Here is a 13,681-nt window from a genome sequence, read left to right on the forward strand (position 1 = left end):
CACTGAAAGTATTGCAGATGATCCAATGGGACGTGTAAGGAGTCATGTATATATTTGATGTAGAAGACCTTAGGTGTCAATCAGTGATCACACAATCTTCTGGTAATAGAAGAATAAAGTGCCCAACCTTTTTAAGGGTTGGTCTAGCCTACCAGATTATTAGAGGATCCTCTGTTAGGCCCATAAATATATTGGGCCCCAGAAATCCAGCAAAATCCAACACTCTTTGAAGAGTACATTAGTTTAGTGTGAGGGGTTGATGGTGGATTGGACCCCTAGAATAATTTTCTCTGGTGGGCCCCAAGATCTCTATTGCAACACTGAAAGTATTGCAGATGATCCAATGAGAGGTGTAAGGAGTCATGTAGGTATTTAAAGACCTCAAATGTCAATCAATGATCACACAATCTTCTGGTAACATGTTTATTTGTCACAAGTTACACTAGAAAACAAATGACAATGTATTGGAAGCATGCGGAATACGCGAACACCATGTGTAACCAATGACGTTCCATACCTCTCCTTGTGGAGTGAAAGGGAATCTCTCAGGTCTAAACCAGTAATGACGGTGATGTGTAGAGGGCTTTGATACCATACAAAGTATATGTCATCATGTCATCAAACCAATGAAGCGATAATCATTTTTGTGGACCCACCCCCTGTGAAAGTGCACAGGGGGTGGGTCTAATTTACTGATTTTCCTGCACATGGAAACATATACACGTATTCTTCTTTAAAGTCACAGTCTAACTGGGATTTACAATTTCTATCCATATCTGAGGCCTAGAGTGGTAGATATGCCCCACCCCCAGAGCCCTTGCAAGCTGATTTAGATCTCTAGCTAAATAAGATTCTTACTGTGACCACAAAGGATCTATTTTGGCTCCTAATAAAAGCCCATACACAAAAATATTATAGGTCATAGAGGAATTTTGGACTTGATAGATTCCCTTAAAAAACTGTCCAGTGGAATGTATATATATATATCGAGTGCTTATCTATAGTCCATGGCCATTGTCATTGAGAGGTAGAGCTAGACATGGACACTCCTACAGTCTGTGGCATGTGTAAACATTGACTACATACTAAATTTACAAAGCACAACATCTCAGAGACAGTATATATAATATACAATACTGTAGCATTGTTTCTATGGTCCTTCTTTGGGGTATCCATGCAAAATATAACACTTATCAGTTCTATACAATCCTTCATACTGGTTTAGTAAAGCTTGGGTTATGCTTCTTTAACATATAAGCTAACTTTTGTCTATTTTACTATATTCTTATGCCCTTTATTCAATTTCTAATTAACCAACCACTGTGTGTAAACTTTGTGTTCTCTTTTTAAATAAAGCTTTGGAGCCATGGTGCGATTCTGTATAATGGAGCTCATGTTAAAGGGGTGGTCCACTTTGGAGATATTGTTGACCTATCCATAGGATAGATCAGTGAGGGCCTGGAATTTAGGCCTGGGAGAACAGTTCCTTCTTCTGAGTAGTGGCTGGACTGGGTAACTGCAACTTCAGGTCTGATTAGAAGCTGAGATGCAGTAACACAACTCAGCCACTAGAAGGAGGACAGAGTTGTTCTTTTGGAAGGAAGACAAAATAAGCAGATTGGGGAGGGGTCATGAAAGGTCAACCAAATTATTATACAGGTAATAGCATAAAATAAAAAATAATAGCATAAAACAAAACAAAAAAAACACCAGTCTAATAGTCTAAAATGATAACATCATATACAGTACATCATTGATATGATTACTGCAGCCAATCACAGGCTAGGATCACTACCGAGGCCATTGATTGGCTGCAGTAGTCATGTGCAAGACGTACCGGACATCATCACTGCCAAACCGGCGTTGATGGAGTGAACAGGAATTTACTACTACAACTTTCTTAGGGGAACACAACTCCATAATATGACGCCCCATGGAGCATGGCAGGATCATGCATGCACTAGTAAGGTGTGTTCGCAGGTGGGATAGTTAAGGTGTTGGTTCAAAGTACAAAACGACAGGAAAATCATAAACCTTCATTTGTGAAGGTTTTTTTTTTAAATATTTAAAATATTTTTATAAAAAAATTGAAAGAAATAATGTTTTTTTTTGTATTTCCACACATTGGTGTTGTATAAAAGAGGATTAAAACATTGACTTGTATAATAAACACGTTGTAGATTTCATAAAACATAAAACAGACAAACAAACCGGACCTAATACATTGTGACTCGTGTTGGATGAAAGTTGTATATTCTGACATTCCTGTAGATAGTATGTGGGGTAGTACTGTTCTTAAACCATTTAAAGGGGTGAATATTTTCCAAAAAGTAATATAGGGGGCACTAAAAAGTTGCACAAAAAAACATAGAAAAAAGTTATACTTACCCCACCGGGACCCTCAGTTCCAGCACTGGTGCTCTGGTATGGGGTAAACCAATCACTGGGAGCTGGTGTTGGAACAGAGGGCCTCGGAAAGGTAAATATATCAATAGTTTTTTTTTACTCTTTCTGACCCCTGACTTTTTTTAAAAAAATTCCAGAAAATCAAAATGTTTTCTATCATAAATGGGCTTTAATATGTGACTCTGAAAAAGATGGTGGTGTTTTTTAGGAATCTACTGAATCAAAACTCACATATTTTCTATCTACTGTTTTTCAATCTGTACGGGTTGCAAACAATCTTCAGCAGGCCCTCAGTTCTTTGTAGGTTTTTGTTTCATTTAAGAAATTTTTTTTTACATGACAGAATATCGGCAACAGTTTGTGAAGTTATCCCCCCTACCCCTCTCCATTTAAATTTTTTTTTATTTTTTTTAGGTTTTTAATTAACCCTTTGCAAACCAAGGATAAAAACTTCTAGCTGGTCTGCATTTAGTTGTCAAAATAACAATATAAATGATATAAAGAAATATACAGTAAAGTAATAATGAATAAAAACAGGAATTAAACTACAATTATAACTCTAACTTTAAAGATTCAAAATCGCACATAAAAACGGGACATAACGGACAGTTATGCAAATAAAATGCAAAAAAAACATTTTTCCATATTTTTCCCTTCATTTAAATATATATGGTTACCAAATTATTTAAACTGTTCTAATATGATGTCTTTAAAATAGAATCAGAAATTGTAGATTCTGAAACAAAAACGTCAAACCTATTAAATACTCGGTGACTTGTTCTCAGCTGCTCACTACTTATACGGTATACTATAATTGTGTAGGAATCTTACCAGAAGCAGCTATACACTGTGTAGTGGCCATGCCTGGTAACTGCAGCTTAGTTTCCATTCTAGTGATTGATAACTAAGCTGCAATAACTCAGCATTGCCACTGCACACTGTATGGCACTGTTGGCTTCTGGCTCTGTACCTTGTGTTACTTATGACTCCATGGCTCCCAATATCAGGTGATCGGTGGTGGTATCATGTGTCGGACCCCCACCAATCAATTATTCAAGACCTAAGGATAGGTCATTAGTATGTCAATTCTGGAGAACACCTTTAAGACTTACACATCGTCTTCATAGTAAATCATTGACCACTGAAAGCTGGATATAGTAGTCTATAGTAGATATCATTTTTCTCCCATGTAATTGATACTTTTGCTTTAGGCCATTGCTATTTTTATTTTCTATAAGGTTTTCACAGCAGTTTTTTTTCAAGGTACACATACATTTGACATTATAACAGTCAGCTAGACAGTAGATATCAATGTGGATGGTGATGTGAACCCACACAAGGTCTCTGTGACATCATAACCAGGCAGTAGTGCAACCTCAGGCTTCGGCCTGTAAATCTAAAAGCTTTTTTAGCCCTAAAGTAACATTGAAAAAGACAAATACCTAGAACATTTCATTGGTGTCCTAGGAGAATAAGTTGTCTATCTATAGGTCAGGAGATAAGTGTCTGAAAGCTAGGGATACCGCTGCTTGGACCCCAACATTTTTGATGGGTGTGGGAGATCGGTGCACGCAAGTCCCCTATTCTCTATTCCATCTAGAAGACATAGGATAGATAAACAATGAGCATGGACAACTCCTTCTTTTCTTAAAGTGAACCAGTAAGTTAAACCAACCCTCACTTTCTAAACATATCAAGGAAAACTGTTATTTTAGAGCAGTACAACTATCCCTATATTGTTCCTCTGTATAACTGTGAAGTTTCACAGTCCATTTGTAAAGATGACTCATCATCTATTATTATTCATGTCCTTCCTGCTCAGCCGCCTGCAGATCATTCCCCCGTCCTTCAGGAATTAGAGAGAAGTTGCTGAGTGTGACTTGCTGAACAGGATCCCTGAGGGATGGTTGAATGACATTGGTCATTGGCCAATGTCTATTTCTTTGAGGGAGGGGGTGGAATGAGCTGGAGGTGCAGCTGAGCAGGAAAGACGTGAACATGCCAGCCTTAGCTCAAAGGAATGATGATTCCTCACATGTCAAGTGTAACTTTACAAACAGACTGTGGAACTTTACAGGCATGGGGAGGAACAATATAGGGATAGTTGTACTGATGTATAATAGCATTTTTCAAAGATATGTTTAGTTCTTGTAGGTTCATTTAACTGACAGGTCCCCTTTAAATAATTGAAAAATGACCCTGTTCTTGTAATCACAGGGGGTCTAAGGGGTGAGATACATACCTGTCCTACACTTATTACCTGGTGAGACCCATTCTGTAACTCATAGAGGCTCACACTTTTGTATATACTTATGAACAATAACCTGATTTGTTTTTAATGTATCGATCTCAAGACGGATAAGACTAGAGAATACAAGTCTGGTTAAGACACTGGATCCATTCACATCTTGTCTACAATGAGACATACAGAAATAATTTCTCACGATGTTCACCAGCTTCTAGAAAAAGCCACCAGCTTGAAGAACAGGCAGGAACAGGAGCAAGATGAGTGGCCATGATGTATTTAGGGCGAGGATACTGACTCCAGCGCATCTCTCCAGCCTCTCTATAGGGAAAAGAAGGAAATCTGTGATAAATACATACTCAATGTTACTGTACTAGGTCATGATATTAAATACTGAGCTGCTCTAATGGGTAGGATATTGACTTATAATGACTAAGATAGCCTTCTAGTATCATGTTATTTTTTAGTAAGTGGGTTCTTCATTCAGGGTCACCGATGCTGAAATCAGGTATGAAGAGAAACCATTTTAAGTGGCAGGTCCTGCTTTGTTGCAGATAATTGCACCCCTGATGCTGCCCCCACTCTTGGTGCAGTTGGTGCTGCCTAAGGCAAGAGGCTCAACTCGCCTTATGGCTGGTGCACCCCTGCCTATAGGTGGCACAAAGTAAAACATTTTTGTAAATCTTGTAATCATTTTTATCACATATAAAGGGTTACTAGATTTACAGAATATTAGGTGCATAATGGGATCTCCATAATAGTTGTAAAAAGCACTCACTCACAAAACTGCTCAAAACAGTCCAGTGTGTCACAGGAAAAATACACAGGGATGTGGTGGTCCAAAGCCCACTCTTAAAAGGGATGGGTCTTATGAAAACCTTCCCTAACCCTCAGAGCCAGAAGGCCCCGCAAGGGCAGGAACTTCTTCATTAGGCCCCCTGAGAGTTGGAATAATGTGTCTGGCCATGAGGTCCCTTCGAAACCTCAACCTCCTCTTTGGAGTATGCAGCTTCTAGATGGTTCCTTGGATGTGTACTCCCAAATTTAGAGAATGGAAAGGAAAAAAGTCACTGAACCTTATGGGGTCTTATGGCTTGCAGTGGTTGGGTTTGTTGGGGACCTATTTTGTTGGAGATGGTCTACGTTAGTTTGCACCCTTGTGCACTTTATTATGTACTTGGGCTAATAAGGTGGTTTCAGCTGTAAAGTGGCTAGGAATAACACATCTGTAGTATATAGATCACATCTCCATTGACCTTGATAACTCATTTTAGTAAAGCTGCTCATAAACATTGAAGAGTAAATTTAGATAGTCCATGGATCTTGGTCGGACTGGCCAAATTTTTTATGTATATATGGTGTGTTATCTTTCCCCGGTATATGATGTAGGAGAAAAAAACGGAATATCAACACCTCCAATTACTTGTTCTCAAGGGAATATCCCCCTCAGATACCCCACCAGGGGTGTCTGACATTACATGCATTTGTAGGGCGAAGAGAGGCATAGTTGTTGGTCTGGACAGTTTATTTTTCCATAAAGCATTCCGGATTGTATCCGTATATTTTCCCATATTTAATCACAGTAATTATGTGTCTAATATATAGTCTTGGCATACTTATGATGAAATGAGAGCATCTACTTAGAAGCTCCTTGTGACGTAAACCCCGTAGACCAAGGCAAACATATAATTACACTTGTCTGCCCGTCCCTCTCATCTTACCTTTACTGACATTGATGGACACCGTTTGGTTGATGGTGAGATCTTGAGGAATGTTTAAAGTGCATGTATACTGGCCTAAGTCGGAGGTATTGTAGCGCTGGATGTGCAGCTGAACTAGGCCTTGTTCCATGTACACGCTGGCACGGTTATGATATTTGTCATTAAAGTGGTTAACGTTGATGGTACTGAGGATGATCTCAGGTTCTTTCCTACGGGTCAACTTGAATTCATAACGCAATGGATTGTCGGTGATGTTCCTATATCGACAGTCTAACCGGAGTGTTGGACCACGACCCATCAAGCAAGCAGTGAATCTTGTGATTTTCTGAGCCCAGGATACTTGTAGTACTGTAAAATATAAACAAACAATAAATATAAATTACCGTATATACTCCAGTATTTTATGCAGAGTTTTTCAGCACAAAAAATGTGCTAAAAAAACAAACTCAGGTTATACTCAAGTAAAAAAAACAGAAAGTAAAAACTCACCTTTCCCCCTATAATGGGGCAGCGGACTGGCTATATAATGGGGCAGCGGACTGGCTATATAATGGGGCAGGGGTCTGGCTATATAATGGGGCAGGTGCCTGGCTATATAATGGGGAAGCAGACTGGCTATATAATGGGGCAGCGGACTGGCTATATAATGGGGCAGGGGTCTGGCTATATAAAAGGGCAGGTGCCTGGCTATATAATGGGGCAGGTGCCTGGCTATATAATGGGGAAGCAGACTGGCTATATAATGGGGAAGCAGACTGGCTATATAATGGGGAAGCGGACTGGCTATATAATGGGGAAGCGAACTGGCTATATATTGGGGCAGCGGACTGGCTTTTAATGGGGCAGGGGGCTGGCTGTATAATGGGGCAGGGGTCTGGCTATATAATGGGGCAGCGGACTGGCTATATAATGGGGCAGCGGACTGGCTGTATAATGGGGCAGGGGTCTGGCTATGTAATGGGGCAGGTGCCTGGCTATATAATGGGGCAGGAGGCTGGCTATATACAGGGGCAGGCTATATGCAGGGGCAGTGGGCTGGCTATATACAGGGGCAGGCTATATGCAGGGGCAGAGGGCTCATTATATAATGGGGCTGGCTATATATTGTGGGCAAGGGGCTGAAAAGCTATATACTGTGGGGAGGCTGTGACCAATGTATTTCCAACCCTAGGCTCATACCCGAGTCAATAAGTTTTCCCATTTTTTGTGGTAAAAGTAGGAGCCTCGACTTATATTCGGGTCGGCTTATATATATATAGTATATAGAATCCTTTGCATAGAATCCTTATCTAATGCCTGATATTATACAGCAGGAAACCCATACTGGCCCAGTTAGTTGGTGATATGATGCCCCAGGAAGAGACTATCAATGACTGGGGCCCATCCTTTGCTAACTATAATCCTGGAGTTGATCCAGAAGAAGACAAAAAAACCAATAAAGCAAAAATAATTATATGTTCCTGTATAACTCTCATAGTTTCTGTAATTTTTGAGATACTTACATGCAACTATTAACAACATTGGCAGTAGGAACTTCATGTTTCTTCTTTATGGCACCTAAGCAAAAAACAAATCAGAGCATTATAGAGTTATTTAGTTGTATCCAGTTTTCAGTCAATTTTAGCTAAAGATGGGAACTGAAAGTGGTTGGACTCCATCATCAATCAGGAGAACTAGAGTCTCATGTCCCTTAACGGGAGTTTGGCCCGAAAAAGGGGAATATTCTCCATCCCAGTGGTCAGATCCTCACTAATCAATAAGTCAATATGTAATACAATTTAGAATTAATCCAACCCCTTTAAAGAATTTGTGCTTCGGATGAAAAACATGGCTGCTTTCTTCCAACTTTGGGACAATCCCTTTAACAAATGACAAGGCGTAAAAGTACCAGTTCAAAGCAGGTTGTAACCAAATACTTATTTTGGTTTGGTCTAGTTTCTCGGAGCTGGTTGGGATTAATTGCCTAGAATTTTAATAATGATGTATATGTCATGGCCCGCCCGTTACGTAGTATTACTCCTATTGGATATTAGGATCACCTCTGTGTGCCATCTACTGTCTATAATTGGTAATTGCAGCAGTCCCAGATCTGCCTGGACGACACATGTTTGTTCTTATTGTTAATCTTATATTATAACAAAGGTTCTGGTTGGATAGAGAACTTGCCACCTTCCAAGGGAAGTTCATAAAACCCCTTGTGGCCTGAAAGTTCATGTTTTACTACAGAAATATCTCCACCAAAGTCAGGAAAATATGACTGTTCTCAACGTGTTTTCACATGAAACGGGTCATGTTTAGTGGTTGCAGGGGTAGTGTATTTTACATTTCCAACTATGGGGCTCATTTACTTACCCGGTCCTGTCGCGACCCAGTGGCGCTTTCTCCGGCGAGGATTCGGGTCTTCCGGCGATTCACTAATGTCGCTGCTGCGCCGAGGTCCGCCGGAGTTCACCATCTTCTCCCCGGTGCATGTAAGTGCTTGATTTTGCGACACAATTTGTTTTTAAAATTCTGTGGTTTTTCCGAATCCATCAGGTTTTCAAACGACCACGCCCCCCGATTTGTGCCGCGTGAAAGCCGTCGGAATTTGGTGCAAAAACGGAAAAAGTTGGTAAACCCGACGAAAGTGCGGCCATGGAGCCCTTAGTAAATGAGCCCCACTGTCTTTAGCTATCTCTAGTTTGTAGCTCACAGAACCATAAGCCTAATGTGATCTGAAAGATGAGATCCTTATATTTAATATGACACAAAAAAATTAAATGTTTTTGGTGTTGTAGAATCAAAGATCGAGGCTTCTGAAGTGACATTACCCCTAGTAAACAAAATAAGAACCAACCCATCTTAATCAGGCCATCTTAAGTAGGCCTCTGAGCGACAGAGCCTTAGTGGGCCTACTTAAGAGAGGCTTAGTAAACTTCCGTCCTAGCACCAAACTGCCTCCCCCCAGTAGCCACACTGCCCCACTCCCTTGTAGCTACACTGTCCCCGCAGTAACCACACTGCCCCCCTGTAGCCACACTGCCCCCCTGCAGCCACACTGCTCCCCAATCCCCAGTAGCCACACTGTCCTCACCCCCATAAGCCATACTGTTCCTCTCAGTAGCCACACTGTCCTCCCCAGTAGCCACACTGCCCCCTACCCAGTAGAGAATAAGTTGAGGGGGGCTCACAGGATAAGGGGTATCTGAGGGGGTCACAATATGAGGGTGTGTGAAAGGGAGGCCTTAATGAAAGAGGGCATTTCAGCCTTGCAGCGCTGGGGTCCTCGTTTCAAGTCCCATCCAGGTCAACATCTGCAAAGAGTTTGTATGTTCTCTCTGTGTTTGTGTGGGTTTCCTCCAGTTCCGCCGGTTTCCTCCCACACTCCAAAACATACTGGTAGGTTGATTAGATTGTGAGCCCCATTGGGGACAGGGACTGATTTGACAAGCTCTGTGCAGCGCTGAGTAATCTGTAGGCGCTATATAAATAAAGGAATTATTATTATAAATTTTTTATCAAGAGGATGAAATGAACATGAGAGGCCATAAGAAAATGGGAGGAGGAGGAAGCCTAAAACATGAGGGGCGACAATATGAGAGAAGGTGAGAGGCCACACTATGAGAATAGAGGTAACATTATATGGGGTAGATGAGAGATCACAATATGAGGGAGAGATGATGTGTCCACAATATGAGCGGGAGATGAGGGACCACAATATGAGGGGGAGATGAGGGGTCACAATATGAGAGAAGGTGAGGGGCCACACTATGAGAATAGAGGAAACATTATATGGGATAGATGAGAGATCACAATATGAGGGGGAGATGGGGGACCACAATATGAGCGGGAGATGAGGGGCCACAATATGAGCGGGAGATGAGGGACCACAATATGATGGGGATATGAGGGGCCACAATATGAGGGGGAGATGGGGGACCACAATATGAGCGGGTTATGAGAGGCCACAATATGAGGGAAAGGTAAGAGGCCATAACATGATGGGAAGATGAACAAGCACAAGATGAGGGGGAGATGAGGAGCCACGATATGAGGAGGAGATGAGGGGCCCACAATATGACGGGGAGATGAAGAGCCACGATATGAGGAGAAGATGAGGGGCCACGATATGAAGAGGAGATGAGGGGCCCACAATATGAAGGGGAGATGAAGAGCCACGATATGAGGAGAAGATGAGGGGCCCACAATATGAAGGGGAGATGAGGAGCCACGATATGAGGAGGAGATGAGGGGCCCACAATATGAAGGGGAGATGAGGGGCCCACAATATGAAGGGGAGATGAAGAGCCACGATATGAGGAGAAGATGAGGGGCCCACAATATGAAGGGGAGATGAGGAGCCACGATATGAGGAGGAGATGAGGGGCCCACAATATGAAGGGGAGATGAAGAGCCACGATATGAGGAGAAGATGAGGGGCCACGATATGAGGAGGAGATGAGGGGCCACAATATGAAGGGGAGATGAAGAGCCACGATATGAGGAGAAGATGAGGGGCCACAATATGAAGAGGAGATGAGGGGCCCACAATATGAAGGGGAGATGAAGAGCCACGATATGAGGAGAAGATGAGGGGCCCACAGTATGAGGGAGAGATGAGAGGCCACAATATGAGGAGGAGGTAAGAGGATGCAATATGAGCAGGAGATAACGGGGCCACAATATGAGGAGGTGATGGGAACCCACAATATGAGGAGGAAATGAGGGGGCCACAATATGAGGGGATGAGGGCCACAGTGTGAGGGAGATATGGGGGGCACAATATGAGGAAGAGACGAGGGACAATATGAGGGGGAGATGAGGTACCACAATTTGATAGGTAGATGAGGAGGCACAATATGAAGGGGGGATGAAAGGGGGCACAATGTATAAGGGGGAGATGAGGGGCCACAATACGAGGTAAAACATGAGAGATGAGGGGGCACAATACTAGGAGGAGATTTGGGGCTACAATATGGGGAGGGGGGCTGAGAGGCCACAATATATAGGTGGAGATGAAGGGGTCACAATAAGAGCTGGCAGATTCTATTGATGGAAAAGTTATGACATTGAAAGGATGAGTATTGAAAACTTTTTTTTCTTTTAAAAGAAAACTTTTAAAAATACCTTCAGCTATCAAACTGATGTGTTTAATGGTGAATGACGAATAGTTTACACACACAAAAAAAAATTGCCTGAATTGTCACTTTTTCACCTTTACCCAGAAAGAGTTATAAAAGAAAATCATTAAGGTCAATGGGCAAAATTATGCAATCAAAAAAGGATATAAAGATGACAAATCCGACTACACAGAAGTTTTTAGAATGCCACAACATAAAAGTAGAAAAAATTAAAAATACATTTTGAAGGGGTTAATAGATTGCACTTTCTCCATCCCCTGAAAGCCACGATTATATTTTTACTGTGTTGGTGTCTCTCTCTCTTGACGAGAAGGAGTTAACTATTCGCATAAAAAATTGACATTGTGAAGGTCAGGCTATTCTCTACGTCTCATACACGTTATATATATATACGGTGTCCCCTACTCATATACAGACAGAGATATAGCAGAGCTGAATTTGTTGTTTAACCCTTTGTGTAGAGTGGGGATGTCATCAGTTTTCCTGCTGTCCCGTCGTAAGCCATGACTGATGGTGACCATACGACATGTATAGAGGGATGTTCTGTCCCCTGTGCACGAGTCTGAGGGACTTTGTAGGACTCCTGTCCTGTGTGAAGCCATTAACAGTATATATATATATATATATATATATATATATATATAATGGTATTTTATTGTGTCTTGTGTCATCATCTTGTATGTAAAAGTACATATAGGCTGTAATCCCCCGGTATGTGACCCTGTGTGCTTGGTCCTATGAGTCCCCTATGTGATATATATAGTGCGTGTAGATGGATGCTTTACCTTCCTCCCTGAGTCTGCTCACAGGTTCTCTGCAGTAGTCAGACAGCTGCCTCCCTCTGCCGCAATGTGCAGCTTCTTACTGCAGTAAGGGGAGGGATAGCTGGACCACATCCAGACAGGAGGGGAGGAGGTAGGGTGCCCCGAATGCACCAGAACTTTCTGCATTAACATAAAGGCTCAGATCCATCTTACAACGTCATCGCCTGAACATATCACTTACATGTTTTATACTGGGGCAATTATACAAAAGTTAAAAACTCTGTAAGCAAACCGATAATATGCAGGGTCCCAGCGGTATGGAGCACCACATTTAGGATGGGGACCCCCTGCTCGGCAGCCATTGTGGGGCCCGCCTCCCACATCGATATATCACAAAGATACCACATACTGGGGGTCATTTACTAAGGGCCCGATACGCGTTTTCCCGACGTGTTACCCGAATATTTCCGATTTGCGCCGATTTGCCCTCGGTTTTTGGCGCACGCGATCGGATTGTGGCACATCGGCGCCAGCATGCATGCGACGGAAATCGGGGGGCGTGGCTTCAGTGCATTCCGATGGTCTTCAGCGCAGCAGCGACACCTGGTGGACGTCGGAGGAACTGCCTTAGTGAATCCCGGCCGGACCCGAATCCACCGCAGAGAAAGCGTCGCTGGATCACGAAGGGACCGGGTAAGTAAATCTGCCCCACTGTTTCGTATATACCAGTGATGGTGAAGCTGAGCGCCCAAACTACAATCAGCAGCCACTTATTTATCTAATTAAGTGCCAAAATGGGAATTTAAGCAGTAGCTGATTCTTACCTGGTCTGACTGAGCTTTAAATCATACTGTGAGGGGGGCTGCCGTGTGCTGGGCCTACCTATATACTGTAAGAGGGGCTGCAGTGCGCTGGGGCTACCTATATACTATGAGGGGGGCTGTAGTGTGCAGGGGCTGCCTATATACTGTGAGGAGGGCTGTAGTGTGCTGGCTCGCAGTGTTCTGGTGCTACCTATATACTTTGAGGAAGGCTGCAGTGTGCTGGCTCCCTATATACTGTGAGGGGGGCTGCAGTGTGCTGGCTCCCTATATACTGTTAGGGGTGCTGCAGTGTGCTGGGGCTACCTATATACTGTGAGGAAGGCTGCATTGTGCTGGGGCTACCTATATACTGTGGTAGGGGTGCTGCAGTGGGCTGGCAATCTATATACTGTGGGGGGCTGCAATGTACTGGAGCTACTTATATACTGTGGGAGGGGTGCTGCAGTATACTGGATCCTTATATATTGTGAGGAGGGGGTCTGCCATGTGCTGGATCCCTATATACTGTGAGGAAGGCTGCAGTGTGCTTGGGCTACCTGTATACTGTGGAAGGGGGTGCAACAGTTGGCCTGCTCTCTATGTACTTTGGGAGGGACTGCAG

At 42.8% G+C, this 13,681-nt stretch overlaps 1 protein-coding gene across 1 annotated transcript; it reads right to left on the bottom strand.

Moving 5' to 3' along the window:
• Positions 1-409: 409 nt before the first annotated feature.
• Positions 410-12,412, bottom strand: THY1 (Thy-1 cell surface antigen). The gene is made up of 4 exons (XM_072155614.1): positions 12,278-12,412; positions 7,875-7,929; positions 6,373-6,720; positions 410-4,972 (listed from the first exon to the last, which is right to left on the bottom strand). Exons 2-4 carry the CDS (start codon positions 7,909-7,911, stop codon positions 4,866-4,868), a joined length of 492 nt encoding a protein of 163 aa, XP_072011715.1. The 5' UTR covers positions 7,912-7,929; positions 12,278-12,412; the 3' UTR covers positions 410-4,865.
• Positions 12,413-13,681: the final 1,269 nt, after the last annotated feature.

The sequence above is a fragment of the Engystomops pustulosus genome, chromosome 6, assembly GCF_040894005.1.
Source record: "Engystomops pustulosus chromosome 6, aEngPut4.maternal, whole genome shotgun sequence".
Taxonomy (NCBI): Eukaryota; Metazoa; Chordata; class Amphibia; order Anura; family Leptodactylidae; genus Engystomops; species Engystomops pustulosus.